This window comes from Ischnura elegans (assembly GCF_921293095.1).
Source record: "Ischnura elegans chromosome 13 unlocalized genomic scaffold, ioIscEleg1.1 SUPER_13_unloc_3, whole genome shotgun sequence".
Taxonomy (NCBI): Eukaryota; Metazoa; Arthropoda; class Insecta; order Odonata; family Coenagrionidae; genus Ischnura; species Ischnura elegans.
In genome coordinates this window covers 5,548,715-5,565,226 of record NW_025791659.1, presented here as the reverse complement: position 1 = coordinate 5,565,226, position 16,512 = coordinate 5,548,715, and the positions used below count along the sequence as shown (strand labels likewise).

General features: G+C 40.6%; 1 protein-coding gene across 1 annotated transcript in view; it reads right to left on the bottom strand.

Annotated features, from left to right (window-relative positions):
* The window catches only part of LOC124172827 (26S proteasome non-ATPase regulatory subunit 11), a 48,773-nt gene extending 33,991 nt beyond the window's left edge, over nt 1–14,782 (bottom strand). The window contains exons 1-2 of the mRNA XM_046552320.1: nt 14,647–14,782; nt 14,195–14,293 (exon numbers count right to left, since the gene is read on the bottom strand). Coding sequence (XP_046408276.1) covers nt 14,195–14,293; nt 14,647–14,731 — 184 coding nt within the window. The 5' untranslated portion in view covers nt 14,732–14,782. The remainder of the gene's footprint in view (nt 1–14,194; nt 14,294–14,646) is intronic.
* Nucleotides 14,783–16,512: the final 1,730 nt, after the last annotated feature.

Here is a 16,512-nt window from a genome sequence, read left to right as displayed (position 1 = left end):
GACTTGCCAAGCTCTATTCGAAGGAATATCAGAAAGCACGGTGATGTCGACTACCCTATTGGCCTTCTGTTGCATGCTCAGTCTGAAGCTGTCCACAGTCGTCAAGTTCGGATGACGAAAAATAAAAACATCATCGCATGCAACGCAAGGCATGGGAAAAGTGAGCTTCCACGAGGGAAGTAGGGGTGGGTGGTGTACCTAGAACATAGTGTACCAAGGAACTCAACTATCGCCGCAATAAGGTAGAACACTGAATAAAATAAAATGGTAAACTTCCACACAATTTTATTTACTAAGTACCGACCCGGTTTCGACACGTAGTGTCATTATCAAGGTAGTAATGTCCTTGATAATGACACTAGGTGTCGAAACCGGGTCACTACTTAGTAAATAAAATTGTGTGGAAGTTAACCATTTTATTTTATTCTCATGGATATAAAACATTTCCACCAGATATCGCCAGACACTGTGAATTATAGAACACTGAACTTTAAGCAAACGTACGAAAAACTGCCGAAGCACCGTAGGGCAGTGTCACATAAAGTTTTACCCATTGTTTCTTCGACCACAACAATTAATCATTAAACATTGTTTGAACATAAAAGTTTAGAATAGAAGATACAGTGTCCGGCGTGATGCGGTGGAAATCTTTGATATTCAGCTTATTAAAACAACTTGTCTGTTTCCACACTCTTTTATTTTCACCGATCATGGTTTCGGCAACTCGTGCCATTGTCAAGGTACATAGCCTTGGGTGACATCACCCAAAGCTATGTACCTTGGTTGATGTCACCCAAGGCAAGTTTGAGTGAGAACCCTGTCATAAGTAGATGTTGACATCACTTGGAATTAATTCTTCATGTTTTTTAATCTTACTCGAGTCAAAGAGTGCTAGCGTTGCCCAGTCTGACATTCCACGTTTCAATGCGGCTATAAAAATTCTTACAAGATATCCCAATTTAAATTAACCCCATCCACTTCGATTAATTTTCCACTTTAATTAATTAGCCAGGAATTTCGTCCGGGGGGGGGGTCCAAAACCAGGGGGGGGAAATTTTTGATAAACAGGGTACTAAGTAATGGGTTTTAAACTAATTTTAACACCTTTCATGATGAAAAACATTAATTTTTTTAAAGATATGTTTCGTAAATTCATGATTTTTTAAATATTTTATTTTCTTTTATGAAGGAAAGCAATTATGTTTTTATATTTCATGGGCGGGGGCGTAACTCATAGGCGTAACCAGGGGGGTGTTCGGACCCCCCTGGTTACGCCTATGAGTTTCTTAAAAAATATTTTTTTAAATCATGATTTTTCGATATTTTGTTTTCTTTAATGAAGGAAAATGATTGTTTTTGTATTTCGGGGGGGGGGGGGGGGGGGGGGGGGGGGGGGGGGGGGGGGGGGGGGGGGGGTCCGAACCCCCTGGACACCCCCTCCCAGGCTACGCCACTGGGTGAAGGAAACTACCCTACCGTATAAAGCAAGTCCTTTTTTCAAATCTTCAAATTCGATTAATTTTTCCGAATATCGTGCCCCTATTCTCCATTTATTTTTTCTATGGTTCTCTTTTAAACGATAGATAATTAAATGATGTTTTGTATACGTAGAACTGTGGAATACAATGTGATTATTAAACATGGAGAAGACAGCTATAGCTGCTGGAATAAAATCAATTTAATCCTTCCAATGCATCATGTTTCATTTGATGTTAATATTTTATGTATACTATGAATGTTTCAACATTTTTAAGCTTCCAAAATATTTATATTGTTCCTCTAAATAGTGCTAAAATTATGATAATCCGATGAGGAGATACCCTTGTACAGGCATCCCCCGAGTTACGTAAGAGATGCGTTCCGGCAGACTATGCGTAAGTCGAAATTTACTTAAGTCGAACCTTTGCGTTGGCGCTTCAGAGATTGCTGCATAACAAGTTGTATCGTACAGGAATGAGCGCAACCACATACGCCACCACATCCATCGCTAGAACTGCAAATTTTCACGTTGATTGCTGACTTGGGATTTATAAGCGATTTTTCTACAGAAATTAATGAAATTTCCTTCGAGGAATGACAAAAATGGGTCACTTTGTTATTTTTAGCACGTAAAAAACTCTATAACTATTCGATATTTTTTCTACCATAGGTTGTACAAGCAAACTTCTTCGCGCTCGCATTCGAAAATTAACGTAATCATTTGAAATACGGTTATCGCTTACGTAAGTACGGATTTACGTAAGTCGAGACATACGTAACTCGGGGGATGCCTGTAATTGAGCGGTTTGTCATCGAAAGTTTATGACGAGCTAGACTTGTCATTACAGAGCAAGGGGTTAAAATTTCTTAAATGTCGCAAATGCACTCGATTGCAATCATTCGAAGGGGTGGAGTTCCTCGTCCCCGTGGTGGAGCATATTCCGTGTAGTCCATAGCGATTGGGGGGGGATGGAGGTGGTGGGGGCAGGCGTTTCCCCTCCGTCTGTCTCCCTCCCCTCCGCGTCTCCATGGTAACGCAGTGCACTCACCTCGACTCAAATTTATTTTTTCGACTCAAAATATTTTTTTCTGCTGCATTGCTCTTTATTTTGTCAATGAAAAGTAATTTACACTAAAAGTATGAAATCGTTTGAGGCTTCATTTTATGGAACATTGCTATATCCATGATAAAAACACAAATGGTAATTTCCACATTATTTAATTTAACATTTAACGACCGACCATGGCTTCGACATCTTTTGTCATTATCTAGCAGGGTTCCCACTTAAACTATATTATAAAATTCACGGCTTTTTCCAGGTTTTTTCACGGTCTAAATATCATCAAATTTACGGTCTGTTGATAAGCCATTTTAGGCAGAAATATTGATGATGTAACAATCACCGCCCGCACGTTAACTAAAAATTTATCAACCGCAACAGGCACCGTGAATTCAAACGTAGCAATGAAAGTGCTATTTCTCATGACGTCACCTATCGATATCAAAATTTAGGTGAAGCTTAAGGTTGTGAGTGGCAAAATGGAGGGAGCAGTGAGGTAGGGAAGTAAAGAAGAGTCTGATTTTTCACCAGGGTTAGTGAACACTGTTTGCCTCTCTTCCAATCACAGGCCCAAGATCAATGTGTCGCCATGGCACAAGGACCAATAATTGCACTTCGAATATACGTGCGGAGATAAATGTGTAGACAGTGTCTGTACGTAGCACGGCCTTGAAACATGATTGAAATAACTTTTTCTTTCTTTTGATCTGTCAATTGTAGTTCTGTTTCTATAAGTTTGAGAGATTTTTAAGGTTTTATACTGAAATTCACGGCTATTTCCAGGTTTTTTTCACGGTAGACAAAATTCACGGCTTATTCACGGTTTTAAGGTTTTCACGGTTGAGTGGAAACCCTGAGATACACTCGTCAGTGCGCGGTTTGGCGTCGAAAGTTCATGACGAGCTATACCATTTTCTTGAACTGAAGGCGGCTGGGTGGAAAATAGAAAGTAGCCAATGGGAAGCACTGCCCCTTCCTCCTCTCCGTTCCCCTCCATCCCCTTCCCTTTTCCCCTCCGCTCCCCTCCATCCGGTCGACCAGTGTTGCCAGCCTTGTGAGGGGGGGACTTTCGGGGGCAGCAGAACGAGCGCTCGGCGATCTCCAAAGATTCGGCTTGGCAACACAGCCAGCTGTCGCTAAATGTCGATGTTCACTGCTCGGAGTTCGGAGAGAGACTGCGGGCTCTTGCACACTTTCTCTCCTGTCGCTCTTCTGTGATTGGCTAGAAGAGTGGGTGGGTTGCGAGCACGCTCAAGGTCAGCCGCCTTCAGTTCGGGAAAATGGTATAGACTCGTCATTACAGCGCAAAGGGGTTAAGATAATCACATTTTAGACCAGAAAAATGGGTGCTGAAATTCAGGGCTGGCTAAAGGTTGTGAGTGAGAAAATGTAGGGTGGCAGAGAAGTGAAGAAACGTCAAATTTATCGTGCACTAATCCTACATCTAATTTATCCCACTCTAACTAAATTATAAAATTAGCGGTTTTTTCCAGGCTTTCACCGACTAAATGTCGCCAAATCCACGGTCTGTTGACAAGCCATTTTGGGCAGAAATATTTCATTGCTGAAATGGCAAAATTACACGTAAAATGACTTCGACATAAAAGTTTTGTAATTTTAAAATAATGTTAAAACATATATATCCGCGGCGATGGTTTGATCTCTGCATTTGTTCAGGGTTTTCTTCCGCGTCAGCTTGTTTGTGGACAACAAAGAGAGAGCCAATCAGAGAGAAGCGCCCAGTCAGACAGCTAATCACTGAGCAGCTCCCAATCAGCCTACGGGATATAAGCGAGGCAGAAACCGACAGCTGACACCTTCGACCTGAAGACGCTGGCAGGATAGCCAGCGAAACTGTTGTCCATAAACAAGCTGACGCGGAAGAAAACCCTTAAGAAATGCAGAGATCATATTAAAATAAATAAAATATCGTAGCACTTTCCCACAAAATTTTTTACTGCGTACAATGCGTTTTGGCTCACTGAGCCATCATCTGGTACAAGACACTGCAAAACTACCCCCCCCCCTTTTTCACTCTTATCAACCCCCTTCCAATTTTTCTGTGGTTCTTCCCATGCGTCGTTATTTTACTGTTATGACTAGGTTCCTCCTTCCAACGTGGGTTCCCCACATCAGTCGTATCTTTTCCCACTGTCTCTACTCTGTACGCCCGTTCCCACCCCCTTCTTCACAGACATCAAATCCTTTTGCACAAATCCCTTTTTACCCTAAAGGCCGGGACACAATCAACGCTAACGTGAGACGCAAGCCGTTAACTGGAATCGGTAAAAAGATGGCGGAAGGGAAAGCTTATGGAAGGGACACAACCACCATTTACGGAGAGTACGTAAACACGAGAGGCAACTTTCATCTCTTCCCGTGTCTCCTACACGGAAAGCCGATCACAGCGATACAGCATTGTTGGCGCCCATTGCTGAATACAGCGGTTGTTGTTGTCGTGTGCAACGTGAGCTGAAGAGAAGTCAGTTAAGGTAAGCCATTACTTGATTTACTTTACGTGCATACTATCCTTGTCGATTTCGAACATTCTTCAAAACTCTTCCTACACAAAAACGAAAAGACTGAAGACCACAAACAAAACCACTGCGCGGGCGTTAGTCAATTTTCTTTCCGGCCACGGGAACGTCAATTGTGACCGCACGGTGGCGTTCCCCGTCTCGCATTCTCCCGGATCCCGTATACCATCTCACATTAGCGTTAATTGTGCCCCAGCCTAACTCCCCCCCTTTTTTCAATCTTCCCTGCCCCCCCCTCATTTTCTATGGTTCTTTCCCACGCATCGTTATTTTACAGACATGACTTAAGTCGTCCTTCCAACGTGGGTTCCCCACATCCCAGAGTTGTATCTTTTCCCACTGTCTCTACTATGTACGCCCGTTCCCACCCCCCTATCCTCAAAGATGTAAAATCCTCTCCTACTCCTTTCTCAAGGGTATAAAAACAAACCCAAGAGGAAATCACAATCTTGTTATACCTCATCACCGAACTGTCATTTACGACAAATCATTTACCGTTACTGCATGTAGGGAATGGAATAATCTTAACCTTTCAATTAGGAACTATCATCATTGGCATCTTTTAAGAGGAGGCTACACAAAGCACTTTTCACTTCACAACTAACTGGTAAAAATACATGACACTTAGCAGTGCCTGCGAAAAAGTGATATGTACCACTGAATGCTTTGTATATATATGTTATATTTTGTATCTTTATTGCATGTGTAATATTTGCGTATACTTTGTACCTCATTGATTATGTTGCATTTTGCTTTTACATGACATTAGCTTTCACTCAGTAGGTTTTCGCAGGTTTTTCACGCCCACCCTTCTTGTGTGGCGTTTTCCTTCTGTGGGCTATGGTTCTTCCCCACGTGTCGTAACTTTACAGTTAGGACTAGAACCCTCCCTCCAACGCGGGTTCTCCATATCCCGTAGTTGTATCTTTTCCCACTGTCTCTACTCTGTACCCCCGTTCCCACCCTCATCTTCAAAGACGTCAAATCCTCCCCAACCCCCCTTTCTTAAGTGTATAAAGGTGATTTTCAAATGTTTGAAGTGTCTTGTACCAGATGATGGCTCAGTGAGCCGAAACGCGTTGTACGCATTAAAAATTATTGTGTAAAAGTGCTACGATCTTTTATTTATTTAAATATGTCTAACTTCCACCAATTGAAGCCTGAAGCTGTTGAAATTATTCGGTTTTGTAATTTCAGGTCGGAGCAAAAATTCATTTATCCCTTAACCTGTGACGTGCGGTCTGAGAGTTCTGAATTTCAACAGTTGCTGCTCTCTATCCATTCTTTGGGCTTTCGTAAACAAACAAGCCACAAGCAGAAACGTTCATGCGTGCGCATGCGCAATCGTGGCGTCGGCCGCAATGTGTGATGGGGTGCAGCCGCAGCCGAAATCGCGGTCGCAGCGGCGGTCGTAGTCGCTAGTGTGATACGGCCTTAAGGTGTCGATTATTGGGTTTTAAAGGGTGCCCAAGTCAATGGCATTGTCCTATACCCTATTAATCCACTAATTGACCCCCAAGGTTAATACGGAGGATATGTAGGGACGGATATGTAGGGTCGACTAAGAATACGGCCCAGATAAGTGCATTTTTTTGTAAACCTTTGGTTATACTACAGGCTGTCCCATAGGTTGTGTGTCATTTTTGACCTCTAATTTAAGTAACTTCGCCTCCAGAAATATTAATAAAAATTGGCACACTTATGGGGAAAGGTCCTTAGTTTTGTTGAGTGTAAGCAAAATGTTACAATTTCGTCCTTTGACCTCACAATGTGGGTCCAAACTGAAATATTGAATTCGCTTTACGGGATATCAGTGTTAAAAAAATCGAGATAGAAAAAGGTCTGAATTTTATTGACCAAGATTTTATTTATTTATTTCCAACTTCACCGTAGGTTTCCTTCGGTTTTCGGACACGGGAAACCGTAAACAAACTTTTTTAACGAAAATTCAACCATTGACCCAGTACACTCACCGTCAAGTTCATAAGGGTGGCAAAAAGAATAGCATAGCAACAAAGGTGTCGATCCATGGGTTTGATAGGGTGCTCAAGTCATTGGTATTGTCCAAACACCCGTATTATTCATTAATTGATTTCCAAGCTCAATACGGAGGTCAAAGGTCATAGAGATAAACGTCGGGGCATCATGACAACCAGCGTGTCGAACCATAGGTTTTAAAGGGTGCCCAAGTCAGTTTTGCAGTTACCGTAGAACTTCACCGTAGGTTTCCTCAGGTTTTCGGACACGGGAAGCCGAAAACAAAACTTTTTTTTAACGAAAATTCAACCATTGACCCAGTAAGGTCACCGTCAAGGTCATAAGGGTGGCAAAAAGAATAGCATATAAACAAAGGTGAGATAGGGCCTTAACACTGCAAAGGTCCCTTTACACTTGTATCGCCATTTTACCCCGATTGCGCACTTTGCATAAATTCATCACCGCTGAAGGGGTGGTATATATACTAACCGGCAGTTGGACCATCCGCGGGTATATAAGCCCGTCGATTTTGAGGTGGAGGAGGAGGAGGATAGAACGTCAGGTGGTAACGAGGTTAATGGGAAGGGGAGGAGAAGGATTTTCAAGGAATAAGTTAGATTTTAACCCTTAAGCCCGGTGACGTACGGTCTGAGAGACCGCTGCGCTTCTAAAATTATGAATATTTTCAAAATTGCTATTTCAAAATATCCACAATCCTCGTGAGCATCATAATTTTGTATAATGAGGACATTGAGCACTCATAAAATTTAACGTTCTTTCTTTACTTATTTCTGAAAATTTGCAACTGAATTTTAGTAGCGGTCTTTAGAGACCTCACGTCACTAAATTCGAAATCCAATAAACGAAATGCTGGTGGAAATGATTCAAAAGTTGTTAAAAAAAATCATAGTGATTTTTGTCGAATAATAATAATAATTAACAATTTATAAGGAAGCATTTCTAGTTGCATTACGTGGATAATAGGGTAGTTTCCTTCATCAAAGAAACCGAAAGGCATTGATTGCGATTTGTTACCCACCATTACTGTATTCATAATATACAAATTATTTCGTTTTAGAAATACCGGTTTAGACGAATGGCAATGGTCCATTTTTATCCTCATTTGAAAAAGGCCAGATTGGTGCCCATGCGATGCCACTCCACGTGACGTCACAGGGACCTAGTTTCTATAGGAGAAGATAGGAGTTATACATTGTCTGAGATTACCAATGCATGCATGAGGCGCAGAGCTCAGGGAAATATGTCTTAATAATCACCTATTAAAACTGGCTAAGGTCGGAAAGTTTTCTTCGTTTAATAAGGTATAAATAAACCTTTTTTAAGCCAAGCGCTACCAGCCAGCAAGGCACTCAGCTACCCTCTAGCAGCCTGCGTCGTATCAGCGCTCAGACCCTCGATCAAGGTCACCTCACAAGACGGGAGGGGGAACCAGAAATACGTCACACGGAGAGATTTCCTTACCCGTCGCGTTTTCGCGCGCTTGAAAATTTTCACTTTTCATTTAATCGCGAAAAATAGATATCGTCATTTAAAAATCTAAAAGCGTGAAATACGTACTCCAGGAGTAATAATCTTCCGATATAGGCAATAAAAAAATAATAGGAAACCACCCTATTAAGTACTTCATTAAAAAAGTACCACAGTAAAAATAATAACTCAAGTGTTTTTGATATCAGTTTTTTAATCCTGTTTCAAATAATAATTTTTACTGAAAAAGTTGGTTCGTATTTGGAATGCATAATATAAAATATAAGTTTTATAATAGTTGAGAAGTCAAAGAAACAGTAAATTACGCAATAAAAATGACTTTGCAACGTTTTACAAATTTTTGTTTTATTGCGGTCTCCCAGACCGCACGTCACTGGAAGTGTATCAAATATTTTACGTCACTGATTAAGGGTTATAATTCATGCCTTACTCCAAGGACTAAAATTCACGCACGATCCCTGATTTTTCCCAGTTGCTGGACCCCCTCACAAGTGCGTATTACCTAGTAGACTGTTTTGATGGAAATAGAAATAATGTAGGCAATTAAATAGTTATTTTAAAAAACACTAAAATTCCCATTACTTTCCGAACAAATCTCGTATAATCAATACCAGACTAAAGTGAAAAATACGAGGATGGATCGTTAAGTAACGCACAACATATTTTTTCCGCCATTTCATAATGACTGGGGAGTTGAAATTTTGCATACATTTAGTTTGAAGGTTTGCGCCAGAGCAGCCACATTTAGATAATGTATAGCTCTTGCGGCAGGAGCGTGAACTACTAAGCCAAAATGGCGTGCATGTTAGCATCGTCAACCCGCGAAGAGCCACGAAGTGTAGGTCGTTTTTTGTGGGCTAAAGGACTAAACGCGAGTGACATACGCTGCTGAAAAATATGGATAAACATTGTCAAAGTTTCATCGTGCCATTTGCGACAAACGCAACAGGCCAAATGTGACACTGCTCCACGACAATGCTCGTCCCCATATTGCTGCTTCTGTTCGTGAAAAAATTGACCACTTTGGCTGGGAGGTACTCCAACACCCACCATACAGTCCACACCTTCGGACTTGCATTTGTTTTGTCATTTGAAGAAATCCCTGGGGGGCGTGGGCAACATTTCGACGCTGATGAAGAAGTCAAATCGACTCTGCGGAGATGGTTGTATTCTCAAAAAAACGGACTTCTACGAACGGGATATTTCCAAACTAGTGTCACGATGGGAGAAATACGTCAAGGGACTCGGATCTTATGTTGAAAAATAGGTAAAATGGGGATCGGGTTGGTGTGGTGGCTAGAGTGTTGGCTTCCCACCCGGCGGACTCGGGTTCAAATCCCGGTAGGGCAGAGAATTTTCAGAGACTGCCCGATCCCTGCTTGATTGCTGTGTGGAGGACATTTCAAGCGCAACACTCTGTCTGAAGATACGTCTCTTTCGGGTAATACACCGCGTGGGTCCATTGTTCTCGGACGACAGTTTCGCCGGCATTACAGTCGGCTTCTTCAGGACGCCGGCGAAACTGTCGTCCGAGAACAATGGACCCACGCGGTGTATTACCCGAAAGAGACGTATCTTCATACTCATCGACCCGCGGAAGCCTGCATAAGGAAGCAACACTCTGTCCGTCGGATGGGACGTTAAGCCGTGGTCCCCTTGGTGCCTTTCGTTAAGAGCAGGCTAACGCTGACGCCGGGTTTCTCTCCACCCTTCCTTACCTACCCCTTCCCTCATGGCGCAAATGACCTCGGCTGTCGGTCGCCTCCTCCAAATACCATACCATAATAGGTAAAACATGTATCTTCAATGCTATAAAATTTATATTGCCTAACTGATTAAACTTTCTGTTTAAAAAAATTTGTGCGTTACTCATCGATCCACCCTCGTTTAATTCATTCAGCGTTTCATATCATTATTATGCATTGTAACTTTTTCCTCCTAGACGTCCCATGACTTGCCTTACGGTGATATAAAAGGGATTCATTCAAGGGGATGGTTGGGTTTTATTGAATGCTTAATAGGGTGATTTCCTTCATCAAAGAAAACGAAAGGCATTGATTGCGATTCGTTACCCACCATTAGTGTATTCATAATATACAAATTATTTTGTTTTAGAAATACCGGGTTAGACGAATGGCAATGGTCCATTTTTATCCTCATTTGAAAAGGGCCAGATTGGCGCCCATGCGATGCCACTCCACGTGACGTCACAGGGACCTAGTTTCTATACGAGAAGATAGGAGTTATACGTCGTCTGAGGTTACCATTGCATGCATGAGGCGCAGAGCTCAGGGAAACATGTCTTAACAATCACTTATTAAAACTGGCTAAGGTCGGAAAGTTTTCCTCGTTTGATAAGTTATTAATAATCCTTATTTAAGCCAAGCGCTACCAGACAGCAGGGTACTAGGCTAGCCGCTAGCAGCCTGCGTCGTATCAGCGCTAAGCCTCGCCTCAAGGTCACCTCGCAGGGCGGGAATGGGAACCAGAAATACGTCACGCGGAGAGACTTCCCGACATTCATACTTAAGCGTCGCGTTTTCGCGCGCTTGAAAATTTTCACTTTTCATTTAATCGCGAAAAATAGATATCGTCATTTAAAAATCTAAAAGCGTGAAATACGTACTCCAGGAGTAATAATCTTTCGATTTAGGCAATAAAAAAATAATAGGAAACCACCCTATTATCCACCGATGTTCACCAAATTTAAGATTTATGACTTATTTAACATTATAAATAATGTTTCCAGGTAGGCTTCCGCGGAGATTACGATGAAATCTGTTGATTTTTCCGGGTATTCTTCCACGTTTATCCATTTGTAGGACGATATTTCGCCAACGTTCCAGTAGGCTCCCTAAGGTCCACTGAAGTGTCGATGGAGAAATTTGTTCATCTTATATACACCCCATTTGCCGCCTTTTTTCTCGAGGTGTGCCCTGATTGGTCAGGATCTCTGAAGACCCTTTTCCACGCACTGGCGAGATTGTAGCCATCCTCACGGTTGAAGTTCTTTGTCGTTATGGCGATTTCAATTGCCTCCCTGATTATTCTCGGGTAGTAGCGACCTTCTTTGTTCAAAAGAGAGGCATTGTCAAAATCAATATTGTGTGTCGGTCCACTCCGTTGGTGTTCCGCCACCGCTGACTGGGTGAAACGTCTATTTTTTACTGCCCTTCTGTGCTCTTGGACTCGGCATTTCAGTGCTCGTGATGTTTGGCCAATGTAGGACTCACCGCAGCTGCATTTAATTTGATAAACTCCTCCACAGATGTCTTTAGGGTGGCGGTCTTTCGTGTTGACGAGGATATTCGACATCTTGGTGACGCATTTGAATCTGGTCATGATGTTGTATTTCTGGAGGGCACATATAAGATGAACAACTTTCTGCATCGACACTTCAGTGGACCTGAGGAAGCCGACTGGAACGTTGGCGAAATATCGTCCTACAAATAGATAAATGCGGAAGAATACCCGGAAAAAACAACAGATTTCATCATAAATAATCTTAGGCGTGGAAAAAAGCACTAGCATAACTATTTAAATATGATAAATACGGTACATATCTTCATTAGGAAGTAGCAACTTTTACGAGGAGGCAGCCATCTTTTTGACAGAAGACGATCGAAAACAAATGATATTAATTAGTGATGGCAGGGAAATTTGGATATTTTAATCAGCGGTGAACAAGGTAACGGGCCTGTGGAGTGAGACAGGGGTGCTGGGGTGGGACAGTACTCAGGCGGGATATGGGCAATTATGAGGGGAAATCTTTCGGTCCAGGGCACTCCTACAAAAAGACATTTTGGAAACCATTGATAAAACGATTCCCTGTTCCTTTTCATACAACCCGTCCTACCCAACCCGCCCGGGCTATCTTCCGTGTGGGTACTCCTGCGAAAAAACATTATCGAAACAATAGGGTGGTTTCCTATTATTTTTTTATTGCCTAAATCGAAAGATTATTACTCCTGGAGAACGTTTTTCACGCTTTTAGATTTTTAAACGACGATATCTATTTTTCGCGATGAAATGAAAAGTGAAAATTTTCAAGCGCGCGAAAACGCAACGCATAAGTAGGAATGATGGGAAAAAGTCCGTGCGACACATTTCTGGTTCCCCCCTCCCGCCTTGTGAGGTGACCTTGATCGAGGCTCTGAGCGCTGATAGGACGCAGGATGCTAGCGGGTAGCTGAGTACCTTGCTGGCTGGTAGCGCTTGGCTTAAAAAAGGTTTATTAATACCTTATCAAACGAAGAAAACTTTCCAACCTAAGCCAGTTTTAATAGGTTATTATTAAGACATGTTTCCCTGAGCTCTGTGCCTCATGCATGCATTGGTAACCTCAGACGATGTATAACTCCTATCCTCTCGTGTAGAAACTAGGTCCCTGTGACGTCACGTGGAGTGGAATCCCATGGGTGCCAATCTGGCCTTTTTCAAATGAGGATAAAATTTGACCCTTGCCATTCGTCAAAACCGGTATTTCAAAAACCAAATAATGTGTATATTATGAAGACACTAATGGTGGGTAACGAATCGCAATCAACGCCTTTCGTTTCTTTTATGAAGTGAACTACCCTATTGATAAAACGATTCCCCGTTCCTATTAGTACAACCTGTCCTACCCAACCCGCCAAGACAATCTTCCGTTTGGCCACTCCTGCGAAAAACATTATTATTATCCATCTCAAATCTCCATTGTTCAAACTCCAAATAACGTTTGAAAAGGCTCGTCTCTGTTTACGATTGTCTTTTGTCAAACAAGATGACTGCCTACTCGTAAAAGTAGCCACTTCCTAATCAAGATATTTACCGTACATATCAAGTTGTGCTAGCAATTTTTTCCATGCCTAAGATTGTTTATAATGTTAAATAATTAATAAATCCTAAATTTGGTGAAGATCGGATAATTAAGCATTCGATAAAACCCGACCATAGCCTCATTCAATTCCCAGCTTGTCAACTAAATATTAATTACAACCCCAATACTTCAATATTAATTCGACTCCATAGACTCAAACACCAATTTAAACACACTCTCCTCTCTTCCCTTCCTCAAGGTCCACATCTACGCAGCATGTATCACTTGCGAACCATAAAAGGCTATTCACTAGTTGGACTCAAGGTTTCTCTGAACAACTTTGTCCATTAGAGCATTTTTCTTCAGTGCCGCGTCTTATAATTAGTTTCTCGATTGCACTCTCTTTAATAAGAACTAAATTAATGCACACGAAGCATAAGAAATAAATGAAAAGACAAAATTTGGCAAAACCATCGTGACTATTACCTCTTTAGGATGATGACCTCATGAAGAAAAATGGCTACCCTGCATATTTATTTCCAAATTCACAATGAGTATGCATTACCTGCGACTCGTTAATAGCGCCATCACAATTCTCTAAAGATACGCGCATTCCACAAAGGCGAAAATCGACAATGGAAATGATGAGATTCTAGTGGCCATGACCCAAATAATCATGTTGCAAAAACTGGCAAGTAAACAGCGCTTCACTACAACATAAACTCAGTACATGAAAAATTACGCCACCTTATGAGAACAAACTAGATAGGATAATCGATCAGTAAAACTCCTTAACCATTATATTTTGACACTTCTACGTCCATTGTTACCTTTTGCTTTCTTTTCCTTCTTGTAGGTTTGGGCAAGCTGTAATATCTCCTGCTCCTTCTGATGAATAGATTCCTCGTCCCCATCTTCCTCGCAGCGTTCTAGGAACAAATGAAAACAAACTTTGGAGAAATAAATTCACTTAAAATGTCAAAACTCACTCCTACCCGTGTACACCATGAAATCATAACACGTAATTTAGAATAATTCCCACCGTCACTCCCATTAAAATTGTGCATTGTAATTAACCAAACCAAAATGAAATCATGAATTTATTAAATTTAGAGAAAACAGGCTAACAACAACAGTATTTAGGACTACAAAAATTATAAATAAACCTTAAAACATGTGACAGTCGGTATGACGGTGCAGTATCGCGCCTTGTAATTCCAATCCATTACCGACAGAAAATCAAGAAATTTGATTTGAATGGTACGACAAACAATGTACTTACTAATTTCTTCCAATGCATTGCGTCCTACACTCTCGTCAGCATGAGCAATGTCAATTTTTCTCTCTACCATTGTAGCACCGGCCATGACTGCGGTTGGAGTGCTTTCCTCGATTGTTCTCGAATCGTTTTGCAAACCGACAGCAGCGCCAACCAGCGCCGATAGGCCGTAACGAAAACTATTTTCTATATTTCTGTTAACTATCGTGATGTAATTATATGTTAATTACTACCCAAATGATCTATTATACAGTTTTAAATGAAAATGATAAATATTGAGAGATAATTTGTGAAATACAATTCAAGTGCAAAAAAAATGTTTCAGTGTATTCGTAGAATAGATTATATTTGCATATCTCACGCCATCTGTGACAAAAAAAGCTTTTCATGACGCCTAATCGAAGCAAATCACCTTTTAGGCCACGCTAATCAAGAAAAACGTCGTAAAAGACATATATAAACTAACTGGATAGGTACTTCATTGGGAAACACGAATAAAACATTCTCACAAGATGCCTTCTATGATAAGTTTGAGACAAAAAATAACTTCTTATCTTCTGCGTACTTCCTTGATGAACTTAAAGAGCGAAATTCAAATTACGTCTTTCACGGGATTCAACAATTTATTAAGCATTTCGAATAAATTCTTATTTGATCTATTCCATTAACTTAATATAAAAATATTATTCTGTTAAATACTCAAAGCAAATGGTGATAGAATTTTCTAAAATAATATTTAAGCTCAAAGATATACTTGGTTATGCTCTTTCTCGTTACAGTTTCTTAAATTCAATGCCATTTCCCCCATGACGTAACTATTGAAATATTACCAATTTAAGTATTTCTTTCCATATTTTGAGTTAAACATGCCCGTTATTGTTGCTGCACTCTTCCAACTAGCACAATTCGTTTTGACATATTTTTAAATATTTTTTCTCGCTCAAAACTTCATTTTCATGCTTATACATAGTGGTATAATCCAAGTTTTGATAATCTGCTTTGAACGGATGAGGACTGGACTCGATGGGAACTAAGTCACAGGCTCTAGCACGCATAAATTCCTTGTGATAACATTATGCTTATGGCCATATATATCTGGTAGCCAAAAGTTTAAGAATGGCAAAGTGCATTATTAAATTTGAGGGAATTTTTTCAATATGGCATAAGAAATTGAAGATGATATTATGGTTTCATGAAAATATTTCTCATATAGAAATAAAATATGGAAAACATAATAAATTTTATTCGTAATTTTATTAGATTCTTTGTTTCATTTTTATTGTTAAGTGCACCTTAAATTTCCATTCTTGCTGTAGATAGTGTGCCATTTTCTCAAAGATATTCAAGTGTCAAATTTAAGTCTTTGAATTAAATTTATGATTAAGCAAGTAATAAATAGCTAGATAATGTAGTTATGATGGGAAAAACAAGAAGAGATGGGATAAGGAATAAGGCAACCCAGTCAACACAAAAATTATGGCCACAGTGTGGCTGAATTGTGATACATATGTGTGGTAGTTATATGGCAAAAGAATACACATTTCACATGCGTATACGCTTTCGCCAATATTATACGCAAGTCTCACTTTGTTATGAACTATAAAACATTACAGATGCACATCAGCTACCTTTCCATTTCTCGGCATCGAATTTCCGAGCCGACGAAGTCTACAGTTTCACTAAAATACCCTGTTATCATGATGGAATCAGTAACAGGAAGCTTGCTAGGATCAGCCTAAGAATAACCATATGCCTTCATCTTTACGCAATCTATCGCTTTCAATGGAGGAGAAATAGATCAAATAATATCCCTGAAGTCACAATGAACAACTCCGATACGTCTGCACTTCAATAAATGAATCATAACCA